Source organism: Xenopus laevis, chromosome 5S, assembly GCF_017654675.1.
Source record: "Xenopus laevis strain J_2021 chromosome 5S, Xenopus_laevis_v10.1, whole genome shotgun sequence".
NCBI classification, from domain to species: domain Eukaryota; kingdom Metazoa; phylum Chordata; class Amphibia; order Anura; family Pipidae; genus Xenopus; species Xenopus laevis.
The window spans coordinates 79,335,773-79,361,908 of record NC_054380.1 but is presented as its reverse complement, the minus strand read 5'-3'; the positions used below and the strand labels follow the sequence as shown (position 1 = coordinate 79,361,908).

Below are 26,136 nucleotides of genomic sequence, written 5' to 3'. Positions count from 1 at the left end.
TTGCCCTTGTCTGGGGTTGCATGTGCAGTAGAGGGAAAAGTCAAACTTAGAAACAAAAAAACAGTTTTTCAGTCTACTGTGCATGCACACTGGACCAGGGCCAAAGGAGAAGCCCGAAGAAGTAGAAGACGATTGTGGCGTGATGCTCCTACAGAAATATCCCAGGCTGGTGCAGTTTAAGCAATTATAATCACTTTTAAGCAATTTTAATCACTGAGGGTGCCTAACATTTACATAGTCTTGACAACGGTCTTAGACCAGGACCAAAATGACAATTTATAAGATATGTTTTTAAAATATTGTTAATTTATTTCTAATATTTAATTGTGATTTTTTAAAAAACGTTGAAATTTGTAGATTTACCCCATTGCAGCACCACCTGGCCCTGGTCAATTTAATGGGTGTGTGATAGATGTCATTGTTGTGCTAATATGTTAGTTAGTATAGTATAGTTACATAGTTAATTTGGGTTGAAAAAAGTCCAAGGTTAACACCCACTGAAACTATATACTGTACCAATACCTATAGCCGTGGATATTATGCTTGTTCATGAAATCAACCAAGCCCCTCTTAAAGGGGACCGGTCACCCAAAAAAATTATTCAAAATCCTATTTTATCACCTTAGTCAAGCAAAATGAACTTTTAATTACACAATATAAATTATTTGAATCTTGTTTCTGTCAGACTTGGAATTCATAATTATAGCAAGTAGGCAGGAGCCATTTTGTGGACCCTGTTATTAAGACAAGCCTTACATCATCCCAGAATCTTGTTTGTGCAGCAGAATGGGGGACCTGATGTCCATCATCATGCACTGACTACACAATTAAATGTTGGAGAGAACAGAGGAATGTGTGGAGAGCAGTGACATCTAGAAAGTGCTGAATGGAAAGTGAAAGTAATTGTCTGCCCCTGCCTAAGGGAGCAATCTCTAAAACTTACTTAAATAATGTGGGATAGGTTTACCTTTGAGAGTATGCCATATGAATGGTTTCTTCTCTCTTCTAGGGGAAACAAAAATAAATTATCTTCTCAGAGTTACATTATTATCTTTTGCATATATTTGCAATGTTTTATTTTGCATCTATTCTTGATGTCTTCCTTTCACAGGTGACTTCTACCAACCCTGTAAGTAGCACTATAGCTTCGTCATCTGGTGACCTGGATTTGTTTACAGATCAGACAACAAAATCTGAAGACACACAAAAAAAGCCATTGTCTAAAGACTCCATCTTGTCTCTTTATGGCACAACAAATATGCAGCAACAAAACACTACAGGTATAACATTTTTAAGTGGATCTGTGGGCAATATTATTTGTAACCCTTATGTAAAGCTTTAGAAATGTTCTACTGCATACATGAAGTCCAAGTTTAAGATTGTGTTTTAAATGCATATCATATTGTAGGGATATATTTGTATCTGTATATTATTTATTGAAACTTGTAATTTATCATATATATGAAAGCTCTTGAATTACAAGCGAGAGTTTGCTTTTCTTAAATTGTACAATTGCTACAGCATTTTGGCTATTAGAATGAGTTGTTTTGGGGGCCGTAATTCAACATTCAACCCTTACAACAAAGAACTTATTTATGAAATAGTGGCAGCTGCAGGAACACACACAGCCATATTTTCCCCAGTATTCAACTATAATAGCAGGGCCTGCAAAATGGCAGTTTTGGCATTAGTTCGGAAAACGTATGTACCGTATGTATATACCACTTCATAACATGAAAGAATGTCTTGCAGAAGAGCCTCTGTCCTTCAGTAAAGCAGCCTTTAACTGGTAAGTTATATGAGTTATAGGGCAATAACTGCTACAATGCTGGAGAATAAATCTTTGAAATGGTTGAACAAGCCCCAGGGCCCTTCAGTATTTTCCTGCAATTTCCTATATATGTTTTTTTTCTTTTTTGAAAATACTAGTCTCAACACTTCATGAGAGTGTATATGAGTTGTATTCATACATAATAATGTTACTTTTTTTTGGTCATTGCAGGGATGTTTATGGGTTCTTCACCCATGCCATATGCAGCACAACCAGCTACCAATTTCCAAGCATTTCCCTCCATGGGGGTTCCTATTGCTACTGCTGGTATAATGGGAAATATGATGGGGCCATCGATACCAGGCATGGGACAGAATGCTGGGATGATGGTAGGAATGGGTATGCCTAATGGCTTTGTGGCAAATGCCCCAACTGGTGTTATGGGACTTCCACCATCCATGATGGGGCCGCAAGCTGGAATGGTGGGAAATATGGCCACACCACCAAATAAGTTTGGAATGCCACAAAATCAACCATCTCCTTGGAACCTTTCTCAGGTATAGCTAATTTACTAAAGATTTTGAACCATACCTTTTAGTTTTGTGCTAACAAAATACAGTTGTGGTTTATGAATTTCAGATTAAGTGGTAAGCAAGAACTCCAAGATATGTATATGTTATCTTGTTGGGCAACATTGTTTTTTGCAGTGATGTTATTCATAAATTACCATTTTAATTGAAGCATAATCAGTGCAAACACATTGTGTAGTACAGTGCAGAAACAACACTAAACTAGGCTTTACATTATTTTCTGCTGTCATCTCCTTGTAAAGGGTATAGCAGTGCTTCAGTACTGCTCTGAACCCTTATTATTACTTTGTTCACTTTTTCTTATCATTTGTAGGTTCCAAGTAAAAAATATTTAATTCCTTACTGATTACAGCACTGTTCAGAACTTTGGAATCACCCATAATCAAAATGTTTTTGAAATTATAGGTAGCATTAAATTGCTCAGAAATTGGTATGAAATTATAGTGTTCTGTGAAATCAAACTTTAAATTCATCATCCATTAGAACAAGAATTTGCTGCAGTTCCTGCTTTACAGACCTTTGCCATTCTAGCTGTCAATTTTTTAAGATTTTCTTAAACATTTCAACCCTCCCCTTCTGTAGCTCTTACCAGAGTTACAACTAGGTTGTGGGCAATTTTTGATGATTACATAGCTTATTTGGGTAAAAAAAGATAAAAGTCCATGAAGTCAGACCCTTCCAAATAAGCACTGCTTCACATATGCACATGATATACACATACATATACAGAATTATGTATACACTAGCATATAAAAAGTATATATTTACATATACTAAACCAACTGTACATATTCACATCCCCATCAAACCATGATCACAGGGGATGGTAGGAAGTTGTAAAATCACACCTTTTGAACACCAATGCACATAAAAGCCTTGCGAAATTCAACGTACATAATGAGCCACGGTTAATAAACAAACCGTTCAATGGAATCCTGTTTCTTCACTGAATCGTTTTTGCATAACTAATTAAAGGGGAACTCCGGCTTCCAAACCAACATTTGATAAAGAGGCCCACATAGCACTGAAACCCCTAATATACCCATCACAATTACCTGTTTCTTCAAAAAGTATAAATAAATGCCATTTTCTATGCTGAAATGCAACTGTTTAAAAGTTCTTCTCTTTCTGCATCATTTGAAATCCTGGCAGGAAAGGAGGGACTAAACACTGATGTTACAAATTCTCCACAGCTTACAGACAGCATGCAGGAACTATATAACCCATAATGCATCGCACTGTGATGTTCTGTTCCTTAATGAAATCACATGTACAGGGGATTGTGGGGTTTGGAGGATGCAGGCAAGGACAGCTGGCTGCTGATAAAATGTAACAGTAGTCAGCCAGCTCAGCAAAGTAGTCAGACAGATCAGCAAGAGAGCAGGGGCTAGGCTTAGGGAACTGTTCCAAACCATTAAAAATCATGAAAAGTCTGCATATATTTTAATTGATGTATATTGCAAAGTTGCTTGAAATTATGATTACTTTTCAAAAAGCTTAAGTTTTGTGGAGTTCCCCTTTAAAGGGGAAGGAAACCTAGCCGGCGCAAACCCCCCACCCCCCCTCCCGTTTGTTGCCCACCCTCCCTCCTCCCCCTGGCCTACCCGTCCCGCTGGGCAAATGCCCCTAACTTGTTACTTACCCTTCTGCGCAGGTCCAGTCCAGGGAGTTCACCAACGATATCTCCTTCCACGCGATCTTCTTCCTGATTTGAACGGCGCATGCGCAGTAGGATCATTTCGCCGGTACGATCTACTGCGCATGCGCGTGACTTTTGGCGCATGCGCAGTAGATCCGTACCGGCGAAATGATCCTACTGCGCATGCGCCAAAACGCCGTTCACAGCAGGAAGAAGATCGCGTGGAAGAAGATGTCGTCGGTGAACTCCCTGGACTGGACCTGCGCAGAAGGGTAAGTAACAAGTTAGGGGCATTTGCCCAGCGGGACGGGTAGGCCAGGGGGGAGGAGGGAGGGTGGGCAACAAACGGGAGGGGGGGTGGGGGGTTTGCGCCGGCTAGGTTTCCTTCCCCTTTAAGTATGCTTCAGTTTGTTGTCCTGCTGCTTGATAAAATTTGGACCAAACAAGCATTGACCACAGGAATGAAATTTGGCAAAAACTTTCTGATTTCAACTTTTGACCATTAATGCCTTCCCATTTTTCTGTAACACTCCAACTTGCAGTGCAGCAGTAAGGCTAGGGCCAGATGATATGGATTCTCTGCAGACAGAGCAACGACTGCCTGACTGCTCCCCTTTTCACCTGCAAGCAGGGTGGATTTCATTGAGAAATGTGTTTTGGTTACAAAATCTGCCGTTTCTGTCTGCACCCGAGCAGAGACAATGCTTTCAGGTGCAGGTAGAGCGGAGGAGCGGATCCGCAGTCGTGTGGCTGAAGTTTATCATAGACCAAGCCACATGGCTGGGGGCACCTGAAAAATTGACATGTCAAATTCCATTTAAGATTTCAAAATAAAATTTAAAAAAATCTGTTTGCTTTTTTGAAAAAAGGGGTTTCAGTGCAGATTTCTGCTGGAGCAGCTTTTTAACATGTTTTCCCATGACAGAATCCCTTTAAGGCTCCTAGAACAGTAAAATACTCCCTTTTTAGGGAGCTGGAGACCAACTGGCTCTCATGTCTGTTTGGCATTTAATTTCTGTGTAACTGTGATTTTATTTTTTATGTATTTACAATGGGTGTAAATAAATATGCCAACATATTTTACCTGTTCTTATTGGCTTATTCCAGTCCTCAGTTTGCAGTGCACTTTTGCAGTGCACTTTTGAAAAACAGTATGGTTGAGTTGCTACAGTAGCTAAAAAGTTGTGTTGAGGAAGCACACTAATAAATAATAAATAAATATATATATATATATATATATATATATATATATATAATTTTTTTTTTTTTCTAAAACATAAAAATGCATGAATAGAATCAATAACAATCTATTGTTTAGGGGATATTTATAATAGCAACGGTTCCCCTTTAAAAATGACTTAATATGTCTACTTCACTCGTGTCCTTTAAAACATATGGTTTTTGCCTGCTGTTATTTTAATCTCCTGCATTCAGCTTTATGGCAGTTTGTTGAGAGAAGATTGTGCAGATAATGGAGTTTATTTTCATATTTTGTTAAAAAATTAATCAGGAAATATTACATAGTGTAGGTGCAATGTGACAGTAATGGGTGTCTGTTATTAATCTCTTACCAAGACTCTGATGTTAAGACTAATTAGCACTAAGCAGGTGATGATAGGAAACTTTTTAATTCATTTTAAATGCTGCCCACATGCAAATATTAAAATAATAGTTTAAAGCCTTTATCACTCCAGTAATGAACAGTTTACAAATGCTTTGTTGTGTTAAAATGTCCACACGGGCGATATCTAAATTGCTATGCATGTCTTTTCCGAAACCTAATATAGAGGAAAAGAAATATCTTGCCTTTTTGATCTAAATTGAATGGTTCCCATTCATATTATAGTCACAGTACCAGCGATAAATCACACTTTTGGTGTTTTGGTCAATGGGAGAAGGAACCGAGTTGCCATTAACCTTTCTGATCATAAAATGAACAAAGCTTTTATAATTATACCCACTACAATCACGTTTCAGATGTCCCATTTTGTGGATCTTATCTTTCCTTATGTAAACCTGCATTTTTACAGATAGTAGCTTGCTGTTTATTTAATGAGACATGTTGGAAATAAAAATATTTATCTTGTGATAGTGCTTTGGGTAGATTAGAAGCAGCTATTCTTTAAGTGTTTTAGGCACTTCTGTTCCTTAATAAGCTTTCCTGCAGATTAAACTGATGCTTCTGACACAGGCAATTTACTGTTGTGGTGACTCACTTACCAAATAATTAAGTAACCTCTACAAAAGACAAATTCAGATGAACTGGACGAATGATAGGATACACAGTAGATAACAGATAAGTTCTGAAGAATCCCATTGTATACTACAGAGCTTATCTGTTATCTGCTGTGTATCCTATGCCGTTTCTCCTTTTTCAGCCTTGAATTGCATTTGCACATGTAAAAGTCACCTGTCATTGCCCATCACTCATGAATACCTAATGCCATTTTGGAGCACAGAGGCCTGCAGCAATTTTTTTACACTGGTATTGCACTGGGTACAGTGACCCCTGTAAATTACTATTTCGTTTTTCTTGGCTTTGATACTACCAAATCTAGCATTTAAAGACAAATCAAGGAGGATATTCACAGCATGCTAAAATGTAATTTGCAGTCTCTTGAAACATGTGAGAATCACAAAGGTTATGTCACAATCAGTAAGTTATGCCCTTCTTTTAAAGGGCAACTAAAGTCTAAAATAGAATAATATTAGAAATGCTGTATTTTGTATACTAAATATAAACATTAACTTACTGCACCAGCAGCCTAATAAGACAAATGATTTATGCTTTCATAAGTTGGCGCAGGGGGCTGTCATCTTGTAAATTTGTTAAGACATTTCTGCAATATCAACACTCGCACATGCTCAGTGTGGTCTGGGCTTCAGTTGGGAGGTTAAGCTTAGGGATCATCATAAATTATCAAAACCGCAGAAGTCAAATAATATCTGCCATAGAAGCCAATACAGCAAGACTGATTAATAATCAGAATATAAAGACTGCACTGAGTCTCTGGATACAAATCTCTACAGGAATCCAACAATGCTGCTCAAATTCTGGGAATTAAGGTGGGGGGGGCTCCCCTTCCCCCTGCCATTTGAAAGTATGATCGTTTACCTGCACAGCAGTTGGGGACCACCTGACAATTCCTATCCACAGCAGTAAAAGAAGGGGGGATATCACTGCATACAGTCAGGTTTCTTATTTTTTAATTAAAGTATATTGGAGATAGATTTCTTTTTCATTAAAGAAAGTAAAAATGGGATTTTATATTTTTGCCTTTACATCCCCTTTAAGGACTTAATTGCCATTACAAAATTACCATTTGATGTGGTGACAAATTGCCACGTATGTCTTCACCCTTAGCAGTTTACATTTATTCATCACGCAGTAAGTTTAAATAAACAGAAAACATGTATTTTGCTTTGGTGATTAAAAGATAAGTTGTGTTGGACTGCATATAGGTTGCACTTAAAATTTCCATGTGATGTCACAGAGAGAAATTATCTGCATGACTTCTTGCATGACTATGTTGCAACTCTACCAAACACAATTATTATGATTTACCTTACAGTTTTCAAGATGGATTCCATTAGTCTACGGACATATGTGAAAAGTCCATCCCTTTCTCACAACTTTTTTTTCCTTTTTCTTCTGCTGGTTGTAATTCTCACATGCAAGGATACATTTGGAGCATTGATTTGTAGAAAACTGAAACCTCCTCCAGACTTTAAGTAACCTGCATTTGGGAATGATAAATGGGGCACCCATTGCCTCCTACTGTTTCTAATGTACAGTATATGAGGGGGAAGGTGTCAATATCATTTGCCTTTGACTGTATAATGTATTTTGGATATGGAAATATTATTCTCAGAAGTCATACTAACATTATTTGCAAGAATATGTATTACCTTTACTGACAAGCTGAATCAGAGTTTGGAGCTAATGGCGCAGTTTTGCAGCATATTTTAGCCTGAAACAACCAATGCTGCTTTCTACTGATGTAAATTGGAAGTAACTGAAACAGCATAGTGCAAAACATTTTAATAACAACCTGTACTAGCAGTTAGGCAGTAACCATAAGGGCTGTGGCTCACAGATACTTTTATGTGCTGTTGGTTATTGACTGCTAAAATTCTGTCACCACTCCTGATGGTGACAGAAGATATTTTAGGGTGTGCTTTGTTGCCTGCAGGGAATGTTTTCATGTGAGCAACAAAGCATACATTTTGCCGTGACCTTAAAGGAGAAGGAAAGCTACCGAAGTAGTTTATTGCCAATAGATTAGCCATAATAGTGCAAGCTATAACACTATAATTATTCTGCAGAATGCTTTACCATGCCTAAGTAAACCGCTCTAGAAGTGCTTTCTGTTTGTTTAGGATAGCAGTTGCCATATTAGTTTGGTGTGGCATCACTTCCTGCCTGAGTTACTCCCAGCTCACTCATAGCTCTGGGCTCAGATTACAGAAGGTAGGGGAGGATGGAGAGGGTAAAAGGAAGGTGAGAGAGGAGCAAACTGAGCATGCTCAAGACAAAGCCCTGGAGGATTATGCTGAAAACAGGAAGTCGGATACAGAAGCCCATTTTGACAGATGACTCAGAGCAGCATTACTTGAGGGTTTACTGGTGTATTTATAGACCTTTCTGATAAAGCTCACTTAGTTTCCTTCTCCTTTAAAAGGGTGGTTCACATTAACATTAAGTATAGAATTTTATTGAATGTACGAACTCTAAGCAACTTTTCAAATACACTTTTTTTTTTCTTCATTATAGCTTTTGAATAATTTGCCGCCTTCTTCTTTCCAGCTTTCAAATGTGGGTCACTGACTCTATCTAACAAATGCTCTGTAAGGCTACAGATTTATTGGCATTGCTACTTTTTTTCCTTCGAGGAAGATTCGACCGAATATCAGACCAAATCCTAATTTGCATATGCAAAACATTTTTACTTCCTTATTTTGTGACCAAATGTCACGTGATTTCGCTCCCCACCCCTAATTTGCATATGCAAATTCGGATTTGGTTCGGCTGGGCAGAAGGTTTCATCCGAATCCTGCTGAAAAAGGCCGAATCCCGAACCGAATCTTGGATTTGGTGCATCCCTACTAGCAACCAGATTGTTGAAATTGCAAACTGGAGAGCTACTGAATAAAAAGCTAAATAACTACAAATAATGAAAAATCAAAAACATTTGCAAATTATCTCAGAATCTCATTCTAAATCATACTAAAAGTTAATTTAAAGGTGAACAACCGCTTTAAAGTTAAAGGGACGAAGCATGGGCTGTTTTTTCTTTAACTCCACTCTCATTCCTTCAGCACATGCTATTAGGCCAATCAGAGCAGTTGTAGCAGCTTAGAAACATGAAGCTCCTATTAGTTCAAGCAGCTGATTCCTTTAGGAGAGGTGTCCAGGACAGTTATCATGTTACGTTGTCAGTGTTGATAGGCCAAGATTTGCTTTGGTTTGCTTAATATCAGCTGCTGGAGGTTGACATTATCCAAATTGCAGTGCAGCCGTAAAGAGAATTTATAGACTCATAAGGTTGAGGGGACTTGCAAATATAATAAAATGGCTTGCCTCATTCTCATTCAAGTTTAAATATAAAATAATCAATTTGCTCTTTTTGAAAAATTGGATTTCAGTACAAGACTCTGGTAGAAGAGTGTTTAACTGGTGCATTTTGAAAACAACATACTTCCCCATTACAGTATCCCTTTAATTCATGATTTCCATTACCATTTTCTTCAAACACTAGGAAAGGATGCAAGATGCAAGGATTCCTTTACTCTTGTATTCACAGATACAGATTTATTAAGATTCATCCAAGTGTTTGTAAAGACAGTTGTGCTCTATAGATAAATAAGAAAAAAAGTCTTGTTTGCAGTAATTTGTTTCTGCACTGAACCAAAATAAACAAACCTACTTCCTACTTCTCACAATATGGTAGTAGACCTCTGCATTTTCAGAAATTCTTTCAGAAGGCTTTGTTGCCACTCAAACAGCAAACATAAACACAATGAACAATTATGAAATCGGGCGGATTGCAAAGGGCCCATTTTTATTTTGTCCTTGGAATATCACATGTGGGATCATTAAAAATCATAATTGCATAAATGCCTAATTTGCACTGACCGTTGGCAGAGATATATAATGAAAACAAACATGCACTAATGTACTCTGCATCAAATCTCATTGTTGCTCCTTGTGCTTTGACTTGAACATTCATTCTTGTGCTTTGTAGATGAATCAGCAAATGAGTGGACTTAACCTTAACGGAGCAAGCAATATGATGGCTTTTGGTCAACCAGCTAACACTGTAGGAGGATGGGCTGGGAATGCCTCTGGTCAGACTCTAAGCACACAACTGTGGAAATAAAAGGAACTACTGAGACTTCATGGACATTCATAGAACATTCCTGGCTTTGATGCACATGATACTTTGTTTTACCCATGTATATATCCTTTTGCTTTCTCTTCCAAACGGTGATGAAAAAAAAAACAGACACTTTTTCAGCCTCTTTAGTTTGTGGTTGAATCTGATTGTGGTGAAAAGCAGTTCTAGGATACATTTACATATCACTGTAAAAAAATGTTCTGTTGATTTCACATCTAACCTAAGGAAACTGCTTAACCTACATATCTGATTAATATTGATCAAAATTACTTTTATTACATATAAGGGACTGAGATATCATGTCACTAGTATCTTATTAAAAAAACTCTTCCTCACTTTTTACTACAATTAATATTGTTTCTGGATTTTATTTAATTCTTCAGACTGAGTGTAAATGTATCATTGAACAATATCGTTTAGCTGTTTATTTACAAATAACTGTGATGTTGTTATGGTGTGCTAAGCTAAGTACCACAATTCAGGAGGGAATATAAGCCTGGATGCTATAACTGTTTTCTATTTCATACATTCTAATTGGGCAGTCAAATTCGTTCAAACTCGATTCGAGTCAGGAACGCTGCAAACCTCTCCAAATTGATCCCTGCACCTCTCAAACAGTCATTTGGAAGGTTTTAGGTGGTGAATAGTTGAATTTGAATTCTTAAAGGACCAGAGTATGATAAATCTTAAAAATCTAATTTTGAAAAAAACTCAAATCAATTTTGGATAACTCCCTAGTCGAATTTGACAATTTTGACACTAAAAAAATTTGAATTTGTTTTTTTTAATTCGACCCTTCATAAATTTGCCCCTAAGTGTGTACATAGTATCCTAGTAGAGGATTGTTATGAATATCCCTGTGGGCTAGGTGTTTTTCTTCCTATAATGTACATCCAGGTTTATAACCTTCATTGTGTTTACATATTAAGGTGCTTAGTATTAATCAGATTACCCCTTTATTAAATCAGAAAAATCACAGTATGTTTGTATTTTATGTAGCCTTAATGGCTCTGGTTTATTACCTGTTTCTGACAAGGAAAATAGTTACAATGTATGCTGTACTTTTGCGAGTGTATTGTTCTGCAATATTAGCTTATGGAACCTTTACTCTCAGTAGGTAGAGCCTTGATGTAAATAGACAGAAACATCAAGAAAATGATGCGGTTTTCCTCAAGGAAACTTTGCAGCGGAAAAACGATAGATGTGGCACATGCATTCAAAGTCCCAAGGACCATGAAATTTCAGTGAAGTCTTAAAACTTCCACATGGGGTTGTTCCATTCATATGAAGCTTTAATTAAAGTTCAGCGAATGATCACAGGGTAAAGAATCTTCACAATCACTGGTTTTCTGTCCATTGAAAAAGTTCAGGGCATCCTAATACGAATTGGATTTGATCATACCTCAATTTTAATTGTATCCTGAGGATGTTTGGGTTCATTGGCCAAATTTACCTTCTCTGTTCTGGTGTGCCACACAAGGACCTGCAACAGAATAGTACAACTCTTTTTACAATTTCTTTTTAAGATTTTGCAATTACAACATCATTATTCGATATTGCTACCAGTGCTGCCCATTGCAAAGGCATTTTACCATTTATTTAAAAATGTACTGTACTTTATTGTAGAAAAGGCTCGGAGGGGACTCAATGTTAAAATGTCTACTTTGGAACCAGTTCTTTTTACCCTTCCTCCTGTATGGCACATTGTGCAGTGAATAATGATTTTTACTTATGTAATTCCACTGCAAGATACATGAGAAAGAACACTGCTCTTCAAAATTAGTGCTGATGTATTCTGCATTTGCTTATTCTGTGCACCGTTTTATCTCATCCTAAAAGTGGCAGCCCACATTACCATCATTTTGTTTCCCATGACTGGTAAATTGTAATGGTTTTCATTTCCATTCTTATTCTTCCTATTTTACCATTTTAATTTGTTTTATTGTTTATACTATGGGATTTGTGACCTTCTAAAAAAAAAGGACATTACAAACAAGTAGAAACATATTAATTTTATTTTTTCCCCCTCACTGATATAATGTACACTGCATTAAACAGTAACCGTAACATCAACAAAAAAAAGTGTTTTAAAGTAATGAAAAAATAATGTACTGTTGCCCTGCACTGGTAAAACTGATGTTTGCTTCAGAAACACTACTATTGTTTATATAAATAAGCTGCTGTGTAGTAATGGAAGAAGCCATTCAAAGGAGAAAAGGCTCAGGTTACACAGCAGATAAACTCTGTACTACATAATGGTGTTATCCACTATTTAACCTGTGCCATATAGCCTTTTTTCAATTTCTGCCATTGCTCCACACCAGCTTGTTTATATGAACTGTAGTAGTGTTTCTGAAGCAAAAAGATCAGTTTTACCAATGCAGGGCAACCGTATGTAATATTTTCATTACTTTAAAACACTTAAGATTTTTGCTGTTATTGTCCCCTTTAAGAGTTGCTTCATCTAGGCTTGTGGAATTCTGCCTGGTCCAAATGGCTATGGAACTAGTGCTGTCATACTGCCATCAGAAAATATTATTAAACAAGTGTATCTTCCCTTTGACAGTTCTAAAGACTGAATGTAGTATTATATAAAATGGTAAACAAGTTATGAAAAATAAAAAGTTTGTTGCATTTGCGTTTTTACCTTTGTGCAGTTGTTGGCCTTTGGCTCAAGTTCATCCACTTTTGTAATCTGTTTCAAAAAATCTGATTCTTGCATTCCTGGTTGAGAGCCGCGCCGTTTGAACACCGCTTTTGGACTGGAAAGTATCACTTGAAGACTTACAGCAAATCCTTAAAACAGTTAAAAAATAAAGTAGATTATTATATTTTTATGTTCAGCCATTATACCAGATGTATCTAACTGGAACTCTAATCTGAGGTGCTCACAGTGTCTGGGATGCCACTATAAAACGCTACTTTATTTAATACATTGTGTTAAATACTTGTACAGTAAATCTTGCATTTCAGTTTTCAGGACTTAAAGTAGCTAAAAAATAAATGTATTGAAAAATAATGCTGTATTGCAAAAACTACCTATGATTCCCTGGAGAGAGCATGTGAATACTTCATAGCTGAAAATTACAGGTAGCTTTGTGGTTCATGGTAAGCAAACAAAATTAGGCCTATGTACAGGTATGGGACCTGTTATCCGGAATGCTCGGAACTGGGGTTTTACAGATAACGAATCTTTCCGTAATTTGGATCTTCATACCTTTAAGGGCAGATTTATCAAGGGTCGAAGTGAAAAATCTAATTTTTAAATTCGAATTTCGAGGTAATTTTAGTGTACTTCAATGATAAAATTCAAATATCGAAATTTATCATGTACCATCTCTTTAAAAATTTGACTTTGACTATTTGCCATCTAAAACCTGTCAAATCGCTGTTTTAGCCTATGGGGGACATCCAAGAACCTATTTGGAGTCATTTGGTGGACTTTAAAAAACCTAAGTTTTTTTGGAAAATACTCTGATTCGAATTCAACCGAAGTTAAAAAAAATTCTTTTCTTTTTTTTTTTAAAATAGATTTAGCTTGGTCTTTTTTTATTCAAATTTCGAGGTGGTGGGAGTTTAAAAAAACGCCCATCACCTCAGAATTCGACCCTTGATAAATCTGCCCCTTTGTCTACTAGAAAATTACCTTTTTTTGCCTTCTTCCTTCCCAGCTTTCAATTTGGAATCACTGTTTATTATCTTTTTATTCAGACCCTATCCTATTCATCTGCCAATCTTAATCAAACCACTTCCTGTTTGCTAGTGTAAACTGGACCCTAGCAAACAAATAGCTACAGAAATTCCAAATTCCATACTGGAGAGCTGCTGACATTTAAAATAATAATTAAATTAATTAAAATGTTATTTTGATTTACTTGCTTTTTTGTATTAAATAAGAAAAAAATGTTTTTGAATAAAAGAAAATTAAAATTTAACAGGATGTCATTGCTTATAAAAGTAAATGTAATGGCTACTAAATACTGTCTGACTTTTATGTGGCAAAAGCCAGCTGGAGTGCCAAAAGAGGCAACAAATTCTGCTTTCAATTGTTGTTACATTTACAAATGTTGAAAACATCCTTTGTAGTTAGATTGTATTGGAAAACAGCCTTGAATCAAACGTTCTTTGGTTGGGGATAAATAATAGTTTTGGGTTTACATTACCTTTAATTCCCCAGATTCATATCAACTATTACTGGTATGGGATCCATTATCCAGAAAGCTCTGAATTATGAAAAGGCCATCTCCCACAGACGTAATTGTATCCAAATATACCAATTTTTTTAAAAATGATTTCCTTTTACTCTGTAATAATAACTGTACCTGGTACATGATCCAAACTAAGACAGCAGCATTTTCTATAATTTCTGGACTGGTTTAATTTGTTAAATGTTGTAAAGGATTTGCTTTATTCCCCAATACATTTCTTTCACACCAACCTTCCCCGATTTAAGGCATATCTCCGTTTCTATGCAGGTGCACTCAGGATGCTTGCCCAAGATGCTTCATGCCATAAAGCACATTTTCTTATCACTTTGAAAGAAGGACTGTACTGCAGGTATTTAATTAGAAGAGAAACATACAGTAGTAAACATTCTGTCCGAACAGAAATGTAAAAATCAGTTTCTACGGAAATATGGGGTAGACTCCCTATGAGATTCCTTTTATTCAGCTATTCTTGCTGGGGCTCTCAGCCAAGAACTGCTAAAATAGGCAAAATATCTTCAATACAGCACAACTTAACAGCCTAACACTGGCCTATTATGTGCCTCAATTGTACAAAAATATTATTAGCAGGATGTACAGTGAACTTGCATGAGCAGAAACGATCAAAGCTAGTCTGATGCCTGAGGTGCTGTGGGTGACCCCCACCTTACATTGTTTCTTCCAGAAGGGATTTCTAGGGTCAGCTGCATTGTACATTCAGTTCAGTCATGCAAAGCAATCATACTTACACTGTACACTCTGCTTTCAAAAAAAGCAGCCACTGTTATAGTAATTCTGATCAGCAAAGCAACTTTAAATGTGCAATATATCAGCCACCATACTCATACATACATAGTACTAGAACTACACCTCCACAGCTCCCCAATACTGGAAATTGTTGTCGGACGTGATTTATGTTAGCAATGGCAAACTAACTAAATCCACTATTATCAGTTACTCTGTGAATATGCCTTTCACCATTTATACCCCTTCTCCTTCTGATTGTATGCTCTTTTTTCACTCTTGCGTCAGTTATTTTATGTAAATCTGTATGTTCAATTTAAATACCATTTATTGTACAGCACTGTGGGATACATTGGTGCTTTATCAGGCCCAGATTTGTGGTGAGGCTACAAGGGCCTGGGGTGACAAGATATTAGGGGAGGCATGCTGCCCGGTTGCATCCTAAGGTGCACTGGTGACACACATTCCTGTACGCATAAATCCCAGTGCTCTAGCACATGCGCTCGTGGCTAGAACCAAAATCCGACACTGCTTTATAAGTATCCAAAACACTTATTTAATTATTTACACATGGCACTAAATGTTGGATGAAATTATGCACCACCTGCATATGCGACTTTTGAAAGGGAGACTGCCCAAACCAACACCCATTTTTAAAAAAAATCACATATACATGCATAAGTGTGCACCTATACACACACACACACCCCCTTTACTTTGCCTTCATTATAGTCTCTTCACCATAACATTTTTCTTTAAAAATGGGAGTTGGTTTGGGCAGTCTCCCTTTCAAAAGCCGCATATGCAGGTGGCCGGGGAGGATCTAGTCCACAGATTGAAACCAAGCTTTTATATTTCGATCACAGGTAAACAAGTTAGGGACCGCCGTATGGGGTTTACCTTGACGTGGTATGGCGCTTAATTTTATGATCATAACTTTGTAACAAAAAACCCTGTTTTTCTTTTTTTAGACCGGGATTATTGTATTTAAATATGTTTTTATATGGCCTTAGGAGTGCACCCACAACCCTCCTTTTTTGTACTTAAGTTCTTGTGCCTTCAAAGTCCAAATAAATGATACAATAAATGCAGGTGGTGTAGGAAACATGCAAGTGTGGCTTAAATAATAAGCCATCGATAAAGTTTTAAGAGGTGTTGTTCGATTTATTTCCAAAACTTCTGGGGTTAAATCTACTGAGCCCAAGAATTGCCACATCCATAATTAACATAAAGTGGTTAAAATACTGACTTAAATAAAAGGATTTTCAAACTGGGAATCACGCAGCAAATCTAGAACTAAGGGGCAGATTAATCAAGGGTCGAAGTGAAATCGAGGGAATTTTTGAAGTTAAAAAATTCGAAGTAATTTTTGGATACTTCGACCATCGAATCGGCTACTACGACTTAGACCTTCGATTCAAAGTAAAATCGTAGCACAAGGCACCCTGCCCTGGATGAAGCACACTAGCTGGAAGTCTTTCCACTATGGGGGCTGAAGGGTGTCCCCTTCCCTCCGCTTACTTGTTCATCGTATACAGTTGTGTTCAGAATACTAGCAGTCCGACATCACTAACCTGATAAATCACTGTTTTAGGTCGAAATTATATTTCTAAATGGAAAATCATATACTAGTAGAAGTAGTAGAGTAATAGAAAACCAACAGACATGAAATGCATGCTGCTAATTTTGTGTAATTGAATCATTAATTGAGGCTTGTTCAAAATAATAGCAGTCTGTGAAAAACAAGGTGTCCATTACAGCAGGAAGGCAGCAAATGTTGTGCATGCTGGTTATAGTGCATTTCTCTCTGAAAGTAAAATGGGTCGTTCCAGACAGCATACGTTGATTAAAAAAGTCAATTGGAGAGAGGGAAACATATAACGAAGTCGAGAAAATGATAGGCTGCTCAGCTAAGATCTCAAATGCTTTAAAATGGCAACCAAAAGACATGGAAGAAAACAGAAAGTGACCATTCAAATGGATAGAAGAATAGCCAAAATGACAATGACTCAGCTTCAGGAAGACCAACAAAGGTCTAAAGTTACTTGAGAGGTGCCTGTGTGAAGCCAAGCCATTGGCAAGAAACTTCTGCAAAGTCCCATTATTGAAAATAGATGTGCTGAAGATGTGGACTGATGGAAGCAAGATTGTTTTTTTTTTTTTGGGTCTAGGGGCCACAGACAGTTTGTCAGACGACCCCCAAACACTGAATTCAAGCCACAGTATACTGTGAAGACAGTGAAGTATGGTGGCACAAGCATAATGATATGGGGATGTTTCTTATACTATGGTGTTGGGCCTATTTATCAAATACCAGGGATCATGGATCAGTTTCAATACATCAAGAGGAAATGCCCTTGAAATGGCTGTTTGAACAAGCCCAATCCCTCGACCTTAATCCAATAGAAAAATTGTATGGTAACTTAAAATATGCTGTTTCTGAGGCAAAACCAGAAAGTCAGGAGAATTGTGGAATGTAACAGGTGCCAGAAGTTGGTGGACTCCATGCAACACAGATGTGCAGCAGTTCTCAGAAACACTGGTTATACAACTAAATATTAGTTCAATGGTTCAAAGAAAAGCAAAATCTTGAAACATTGTACAGTGAATGTTTGAATTTGTAAAGAACAGCCTAATATTGCCTTTTCAAATAAATCACTTTTTAAACACACTGCTATTATTCTGAACACAAATGTTCAGGCCCAAGAAATGTTACTAATGTTTTTCTAAATTGTCTTCTGTGTAGCCATTGAAGGGGAAATTGGGCTAAATGGCACTGGTTATATAGCAGCTAACTGGTAAGAATGTAGAATATAGTGGGGTTAGTTCTTACACAGGAATCTACAGAGTTTATCTGCTATGTAACCTGTGCAATTTTTGCTTTTTTCAGACTGAATGGCTGCCTCCATGGCTACACAGCAGGATATTTATATAAACTATACTAGTGTTTCTAATGCAAATACACCAGTATTACTAGTGAAGAGCAACAATATATTATATCGGCTTCCTTTTTTGATGTTACTGTTTCTTTAGTACAGGGCTGATAGTGCTGCAATCTGTGCTTTGCGCTGGATTTTTAATCTAATGCAAGATCCGTAGTTTAGCAATGCCCTGGGTGCAAGTACTGTGTAAACGAGCAATCCCATAACCTTAATATTACCTAATAATTGCTGGGGCATCTGATATACAGTATTTGCCTGTAACATTCTTGCCTTCGTATCAATGTATGGAAACCCCCATTATGGATTAAAATAACAGATCCTCTGGAAGCCATCCACGCTTAAACATGAAAATATTGCAAGCTTCTTTGTCTAGTGGAGGATTAGCTTTACCTAACCTCAAAGCTTATTTTCTTGCAGCACAGCTAGTCTATGCCCATTGGTGGATGGTCCCTGATATGAATAATCCGGCCCTTATACTAGAAGCTGCCATAGTTGGCTCATTGGAAGCCCTATCCAAACTTCCATACCGAGGTGCCTCTTCTTACTGTACCCCCACACCCTCTATGGTCACTGTAATACATGCTTTCCAGAAAGCCCTGAAGGTGGTACAGGGCCCATCTGAAGTTTGGTCTCCTAGGACTCCAAAATGGGGCAATAACCATCTCTCCCACTTTTATGAGATACAGGACATAGCTAGATGGGCCCAGTTGGGAGTGAAAACCTTAAGAGATATTGTCATTGGTGGTGAATGTAAAATCTATGATTTACTGAGATCAGGAGATGCATCCTCCCTACAATATGTTTTTCAGGTATCTGCAGTTGCGGCATGCATTTAACATGCAATTTCCTGCTAGACCCATAAGGGTAGTTGAATCTACCCTGGAGACCTACCTCCATAGACAGGACCTGACTAAACCACTCTCTTGGTTCTATACTATTTTGTTGACTGCAGGCCCTTCACCCCTGGAAAAATCTAAAACTAAATGGCAGAGAGACATTCCTGAGTTGGATAATGAGAAGTGGTCTGATGCTCTCAAAATGGTTCCAAATATTTCCATCTCACTGAGGGATAGATACATCCAAGTAAAGTTTTTAAACAGAGTGTACCTGACTCCGTATATATTAGCAAAAATATACAACACTGTATCGGATATGTGCCCTAAGTGTAGGGATGAGATAGGTAATCTGTTCCATGTATTTTGGTCACGCCCGGTGATACAGGGATTCTGGGGTAAGGTGCTTCAGTTCTTAGATGAAAAGTTAGCACTCCCAAATATCCGTTCCCCGGAACTCTGTCTACTAGGACTGTCTGGTGATATTCCACTTCGCTCCTACTCCAGACTCTGCTACCTACAACTCCTCTATTCTGCCAAGAAAGCCATTCTTATGCACTGGAAGTCTTTAGACCCCCCCCTCGTTGCAATATTGGCAAAAGCTGGTAAATGACAATCTTCCAAATGAGAAATTGACATACTTGACAAATTTGATGCCATATGGGGTACCTGGTTGAATTTACAGTAGTCTGAAAAAGATTTCAATCCTGTATAGCCATATTGATTGCCTTTGCCTCACGTTTTATTTTTGTTTGTTTTTTCTCCTTCTATTTCCTTCTCTGTCTATTGTTGTTAAAAATAAAAACTTTAAAAAAAAATATATAACAGATCCTAGAGTAAACATCCATAAACCTCCTGTATATTCCATATTCCAAGGTAATATATAGAATACAGAGAGACCGAACATTAGCTAGTATAGTGCAGTCAGTGAAAGAGTTACACACAGACCACATGCTTCCTGTCACAAAGTGTAAATAGCTTTATTCCCAACCCTGCTGGCTCTATGAGGTGCAAACGTTGTGACAGCTAAAATACAGGACAAAATGCATTGGGTATTGGGAAAGAACTACTGCCTGAAAGCTAGGTGTAACAAATGGAGAGTTACCATGCCGACTGCTTTAACAAGGGTTGTAACATGTTCATATATATTAACATCAAAACTTGCCTTTCTCATACTTGCAGAAAAAAATCCTCCTGTTTGTTTTTGTACAATAAAATGAAACACATTCCTTGCAGTGATATGTTCAGACACACAGCCTCTGCAAGTGTGAGAGAATTTTGGGTATTCCTGTCAAATTTTCTTTTTATTTCTTTCAAGAGAAAATTACAGGGGGAGTCTGGGCTACTGAAAACACACCCAATAGCAGTCTGTTTGTGATTGCCCTAGGAGCCAGTTTAAATTGAAGCTGCTGCTTCTACCACCTTGGAGTATGTCCTTAAGACCACACCACCTCTTATGGAGGGTAGAGTGAGAGAGGATTATGGGTAGCCACATGCAAATTGCTTTTTTATTGCGCACAAGTATGTCCATATGGGTAAATTCACAAGACCCATATGGGTAACATAAATTTTTTTTAAATTAAGAAAAAACAGCAGTTAGAAGGAGCTTAATGTTCCAGATACATAGATGCCCGCAGGGGTATAAAGGTAAGTTTCTTTTCTTAATGCAGCCAATGATAGTAAGAGCAAGTCTCTTTCTTTTTTATAAACTGTTCTGTGGCAGAGTAATGTAAGGTTGCCACCTTTCAGGGCAAGACTGGGCAGGGGGCATGCCAGTGACATCATTAGGTGGGGCTATGACCTGGCGATCAGCGATGTTACTTGAAAAAGTTATGCTTTTAGGGAAATAGAATTATGCAATTTAAGAGCACAGCGGGTTAGCTTCTAAAACATACAAGTGGTTGTCTATACCGTCTCTTGTGCTTTAAGGCCTTAGACAAGCAGCCCTTATGCAGAAATCAAGAGAAATGAGAGCTGGTGCAATTATGGTTTTATGGACACGGTGCAGCATTGCACTAATAAACACAGTGGGGTTGTGGGATATTGTTCACGCATGGTGTGTCCTATTTTTAACTACTATTAAAAGTTATATTTTAAGGAATAGTGTGGGATAAACATGCAATAACTATACACACTAGTACTGGCGGTCTGAACTGGGTTGCTGGGAGTTGTAGGGCAGGCATTCAGGCTATCTGAGTGTCTGGCTCTAACTTCAGTTGTTTGTTATAGCTGGTGCAATTAGCAACAGGCCTGGATTTATGTCAAGGCCAAAAAGACCCGGGCCTAGGGTGACATATTTGTAGGAACAGCATGACGCCCAGTTGCACCTATATTTCTGTGTTCCTACAGGACACCCAGAGTGGAGTTACAGGGGGAGCAGTGGAGCCAATGGAATTGACGAGATATTAACATGCATTGGGGTAGGGGGTGGCAAATCTGGCACTTATTAGCAATAAGCACTACTGTGCATGTGCCCACTGTCATCATTCATTTCTATAACATTAGCCTATGTAATGCAAATGAAAAAGAGACCAGGTATAGGTAGTGCTGAAACCTTACTGCTGTCCTGAATTTCTCCCCTGTCCTATATTTCTGCATAGAGGAGAAAGTGGCGGACAAACTACTTCTCTAGAGAATCCTTAGGCTCAGTAGACACAAATGTGTTTTTTCTTTATCTAAAAAGTGAAGAGCATACTGTATGAGAAAATAGACAGGGAGGTAAAGGGATGCAAGAAAGAAAAAGATGAAAGCAGAAAATGAAAGGACGTGATGCAAATAGGTAAGGGGCAAAAAGATAGAACATGTGGCAGGAGAAGAGACCAGAGAATAGAAACATCAGAAGAGAAAACTAAGAAATTAATTGGCAGGAGGGTGTGCATGATATATGCATTATATTTAGATCTGTTCAGGATCTACAGTTGTGTTCAGAATAATAGCAGTGTGTTTAAAAACGTGATTAAAGTTCAAAATCATTATAATGGCTTTTTTCCCCCATACACGCACATTATATTCCAAATCAAAAAATTTATAAAATTTGATATTCCTTTACAGAAAGTGAAGAAAAGGGAAAATTAGGCTGTTCCAAAAAATAGTAGTGTCTGCAGTCTTCTTTACAAACTCATTCACTGTATAAACTGAAAAATGTGTCAAGATTTTGCTTTCTTTTGAATCACTGAACTAATAAGTAGTTGTATAACCTGTGTTTCTGAGAACTGCTGCACATCTGTGTTGCGTGTGTTGTGTTGAGTTGGCCAACTTCTGATACCTGTTACATTGCAAAATTCTTCCGCATTTCTTGGTTTTTCCTCTTCAACACAAGGCAACAAGTATTTTGATGTATTGAAACTGATCCATGATCCTTGGTATGCGCTAAATAGGCCCAACACTATAGTATGAGAAACATCCCCATATCATGATGCTTGCACGACCATGCTTCACTGTCTTCACACTGTACTGTGGCTGTCAGCATTTGGGGGTCGTCTGACAAACTGTCTGCAGCCCCTAGACCCAAAAAGAACAATATTGCTTTCATCAGTTCACAAAATGTTGCACCATTTCTCTTTAGGCCAGGTAATGTGTTCTTTGACAAATTGTAACCACTTCAGCATGTCTTTTTGTCAACTATGGGACTTTGCAGGGGCTTCTTGCTGATGTCGGCTTTACATATGCGTCTTCTAATGGTAACAGTACTCACAGGTAACGTTAGAACTTTTTTTGATCTTCTTGGAGCTGATCCTTGAGTCTTTGCCATTTTGTTTATTCTTCTATCCATTTGAATGGTAGTTTTCTGTTTTCTTCCATGTCTTTGGTTGCCAAGTTTTGGTTGCCATTTTAAAGCATTTGAGATCATTTTAGATGAGCAGCCTATAATTTTTCACACTTCCTTATGTTTTCACATCTAAATCAACTTTTTAATCAAAGTATGCTGTACTTCTGAACAATGTCATGAACGACCCATTTTACTCAGATTTCCAGAGAGGAATGCACTATAACCAGCGTGCACAACAGTTGCTACCTTCCTTAAATAAGGGCCATAATTTACACTGTTATTTCACAGAATGAATGACCTCACTAATTGAGCTCAACACTGCTATTATTTTGAACAATCTAATATTATTTTGAATAAGCCTCAATTAATGATTCAGTTACACAGAATCAGCAGCATGCATGTCATGACTGTTGGGTCTGTTGGTTTTCTATGACTATTATGCCTACTAGTAAATTATTTGCCATGGAGAAATATAATTTCTACCAAAAACAATGAGTGATCAGGTTAGTCAGACTGCTATTATTCTGAACACAACTGTAGAAACACCTCTGTCAGAGAGCATTGCCTGAAAAACAAATGTTAAACATTTTACAGATGAAGATATGGTTGGGCAGCTGCGAGGGCCATGAATAATGTTTTTATTATGAAGCAGACAGAGCAAAGTTGCGACTATTAGGGAGGAACTCCACAATGTGTTTGGTGCTGACACGTCGGCATGCGACGAAACGCATGCGACATGTCGGATGTTGTGAAGAAACAGGAAGTGAAGGTGAATCGCATGTAAGAACTACATTTATCCGACTGTCAGATGAAAATGCAGCGCACATGCCCAGTGTCCCAGACATGAAGAGGTAGAAGAAGAAAATGGTGGATGCCGACAAAACAGAAGCCACAGATGTTTTGTTGTAGCTTTATATTTACTAAAACTTGCTTAATGCCTTTCCTTGATCTATGGAAATCCAACCATCTTTGTTTCATTCTACATAGGTTTTCAAAAAATAAGTCTGTCCAGATTGACTTTATCATTTGTAGATGTCCAGTGCAATTTCAGATATCTCTGATGGAACCTACATTACATTAGAATGAAAGAATAGGTTACCAAGCCCAAAGCCTTCAGCATTATCATTTTACAGCATAATGTTTGTGAGTAGCAGCCTGCTGACTAATATTCATTGACTTCTTATTTGACCTAAAAAAGGCTATGTTTTTTTCTTTAAATTTTATTGTACCAATATAATTTAGTTTGTGGCAAGTCAGCCTGTTAAATAAATTATGAAAAATCGAATACCTAATTGTCAAATGCATTAGTTAAAGAAATATTAAACAAATTGACAATTTCAATCTTAATCACAGATGGGCTTTCCAAAACACAAAAGAGAGCAGGTCTGCACCCCCAGGGGCTATGAGATTTTTCTAATGCAGGAGGATATATTTCCAATCATTCTGGGGAATATGTGCTACAATATCAGAGGCTGCATTTCATGTATGGGAATTAATATTGCAGTGGGCAAGAACAGGGTAATGAATTCAATGAATTCCCAAAGATGGTGGGAACTTGAGTTCCTGTTGGAGGCTGGTGCTGTTATAGCCTGGAGCGTTGCGGTTCCAGTAGTTGAAAACCTGTGCCTGCGCTCTAATGATATTCATTTCCAAGTTGCGACATTTCACTGCATAGCAATAACATATTTTTCCACTTGATTAATGGAAGCAGGCAACTTTATACTTTCTTTCCATACTGAACTTAAAACATCATTTTACCCTTGCATGTTAGTCTTTTTTTATTCTTTTATGCATTTTTTGTGAGGAACTGTGTATTTGATGCATACGCCCCTAGACACGAGGCAGTGGAAGACCTCCATTTGAAAGATGGAAAGAGTCAGAAGGCAAATAATTCAAAAACTCTTAAAAAAAAAAAAAAGACCAATTGAAAAGTTGCTTAGAATTAGCCATTCTATAACATACTGAAAGTTAACTTAAAACTGAACTACCTTTTTAATAATTAATTTATAATTGGTGTTGTTTTTCTGCTGCCCAGCTTTCAAGGGATCCTTTGTTTCAAATTCTCTGGTGGTCCCCAGGTAGGACACTAAATGTAAATCAAAAAGTTTCCAAGAAATTACCTCTTTTCCCAGTGGCAAAAAGTCTTGTAGGGTGCCCGGCACACACTTGCAGGCCTTCACCTCTCAACATGAGAGCAGGCGGGCAGTTGGCAAAGTTTGCAGCAGCTGGGGGGGGATTACCATACAGTAGACCTTGCGATCTGGACACCCTTGTACCATGGGCCCCACACTAACAAATAGCCTGCTTTATGGTAGTTAGACCACTGTTACAACTGTGCACATTGGTACTGATCCTGGAAGGAGATAATAGTCCTTAAACATAGTCCTAAGGGAGGAACAAATATGACAGAGTGCAGGCTTCCAGATGGGAAAAAAAGAAATCTTTGTTTTATAGTAGTCCTTTCACAGAAATATGATGAATTTTAGCATTTTAAAAAGCTAAGGCATTAGAAGGCATTCAAAGGCATTTTGGAATGAATGTCTATGAATTACAACGTTTGAATTTCTCAGCACCGGAGAGTCAGTTGGTGGCTACTGTGTGTGTACATAAAACCAACCAACCATGAGCCGCTGACAGCTAGACTCAGAGCTTAACTCCACACTTCTAGATTGATGAGATCAATTCTGAAGCTTTTCTGCCCTTATCTACAGCGGATGTATGTCAGTGATTCCCCCCCCAAGCCTTGTGTTTCTAGCAGCATCCATCTAAAGCTCTCATTGTCATTACATTATATAACTGCAGCACAATAAGTCATTTTGTCATTCCAAAGTGGTGCGCTTTAATAAATAAATATATATATATATACACATACTGTATAATTAAGGTGTATTCAAACGGCTCCGTGAGATTCGTTTATGACATAAGATAACAGTGCTTCTGAATAAGTAAAAAGGACAGTTTGCACAAAATATACACAAGGAGGTTATGGATAATAGTTTGGTATGGTTACCTGTACAGGGATAATAAAAAAAATCTCATGCATCCAGAGTCTGGCTGGTCACTTCACTTAGCAGATTTAGCTCTGAGTGAACTGGACTGTAACTCCCAGAATCATCCAGCAGTGTGTGGCCAGCTGACTCCAGTTTGCAGAACTGACAAATTAAAACCAGCTTGGGACCTCTAATGCAGAAATCTGTAATCTCCCCTTATTTACTTAATTTAGAGCATCATACATATACCCCTGT

At 37.7% G+C, this 26,136-nt stretch overlaps 2 protein-coding genes across 4 annotated transcripts in view; one reads left to right on the top strand and one right to left on the bottom strand.

The window, feature by feature from the left end:
• The window catches only part of LOC443647 (stromal membrane-associated protein 1), an 80,148-nt gene extending 69,408 nt beyond the window's left edge, over positions 1–10,740 (top strand). For all 3 annotated transcript variants that reach the window (XM_018265502.2, XM_018265505.2, XM_018265503.2), the window contains 3 exons: positions 1,112–1,280; positions 2,003–2,328; positions 10,246–10,740. In XM_018265502.2, the coding sequence (XP_018120991.1) occupies positions 1,112–1,280; positions 2,003–2,328; positions 10,246–10,380 (630 nt within the window). In that variant the 3' untranslated portion in view covers positions 10,381–10,740. The remainder of the gene's footprint in view (positions 1–1,111; positions 1,281–2,002; positions 2,329–10,245) is intronic.
• A 529-nt stretch (positions 10,741–11,269) lies between these two features.
• The window catches only part of b3gat2.S (beta-1,3-glucuronyltransferase 2 S homeolog), an 84,131-nt gene continuing 69,264 nt past the window's right edge, over positions 11,270–26,136 (bottom strand). Inside the window, 2 exon segments of the mRNA NM_001095604.1 lie at positions 11,270–11,881; positions 13,046–13,194. Of these exon segments, the coding sequence (NP_001089073.1) occupies positions 11,795–11,881; positions 13,046–13,194 (236 nt within the window). The 3' untranslated portion in view covers positions 11,270–11,794.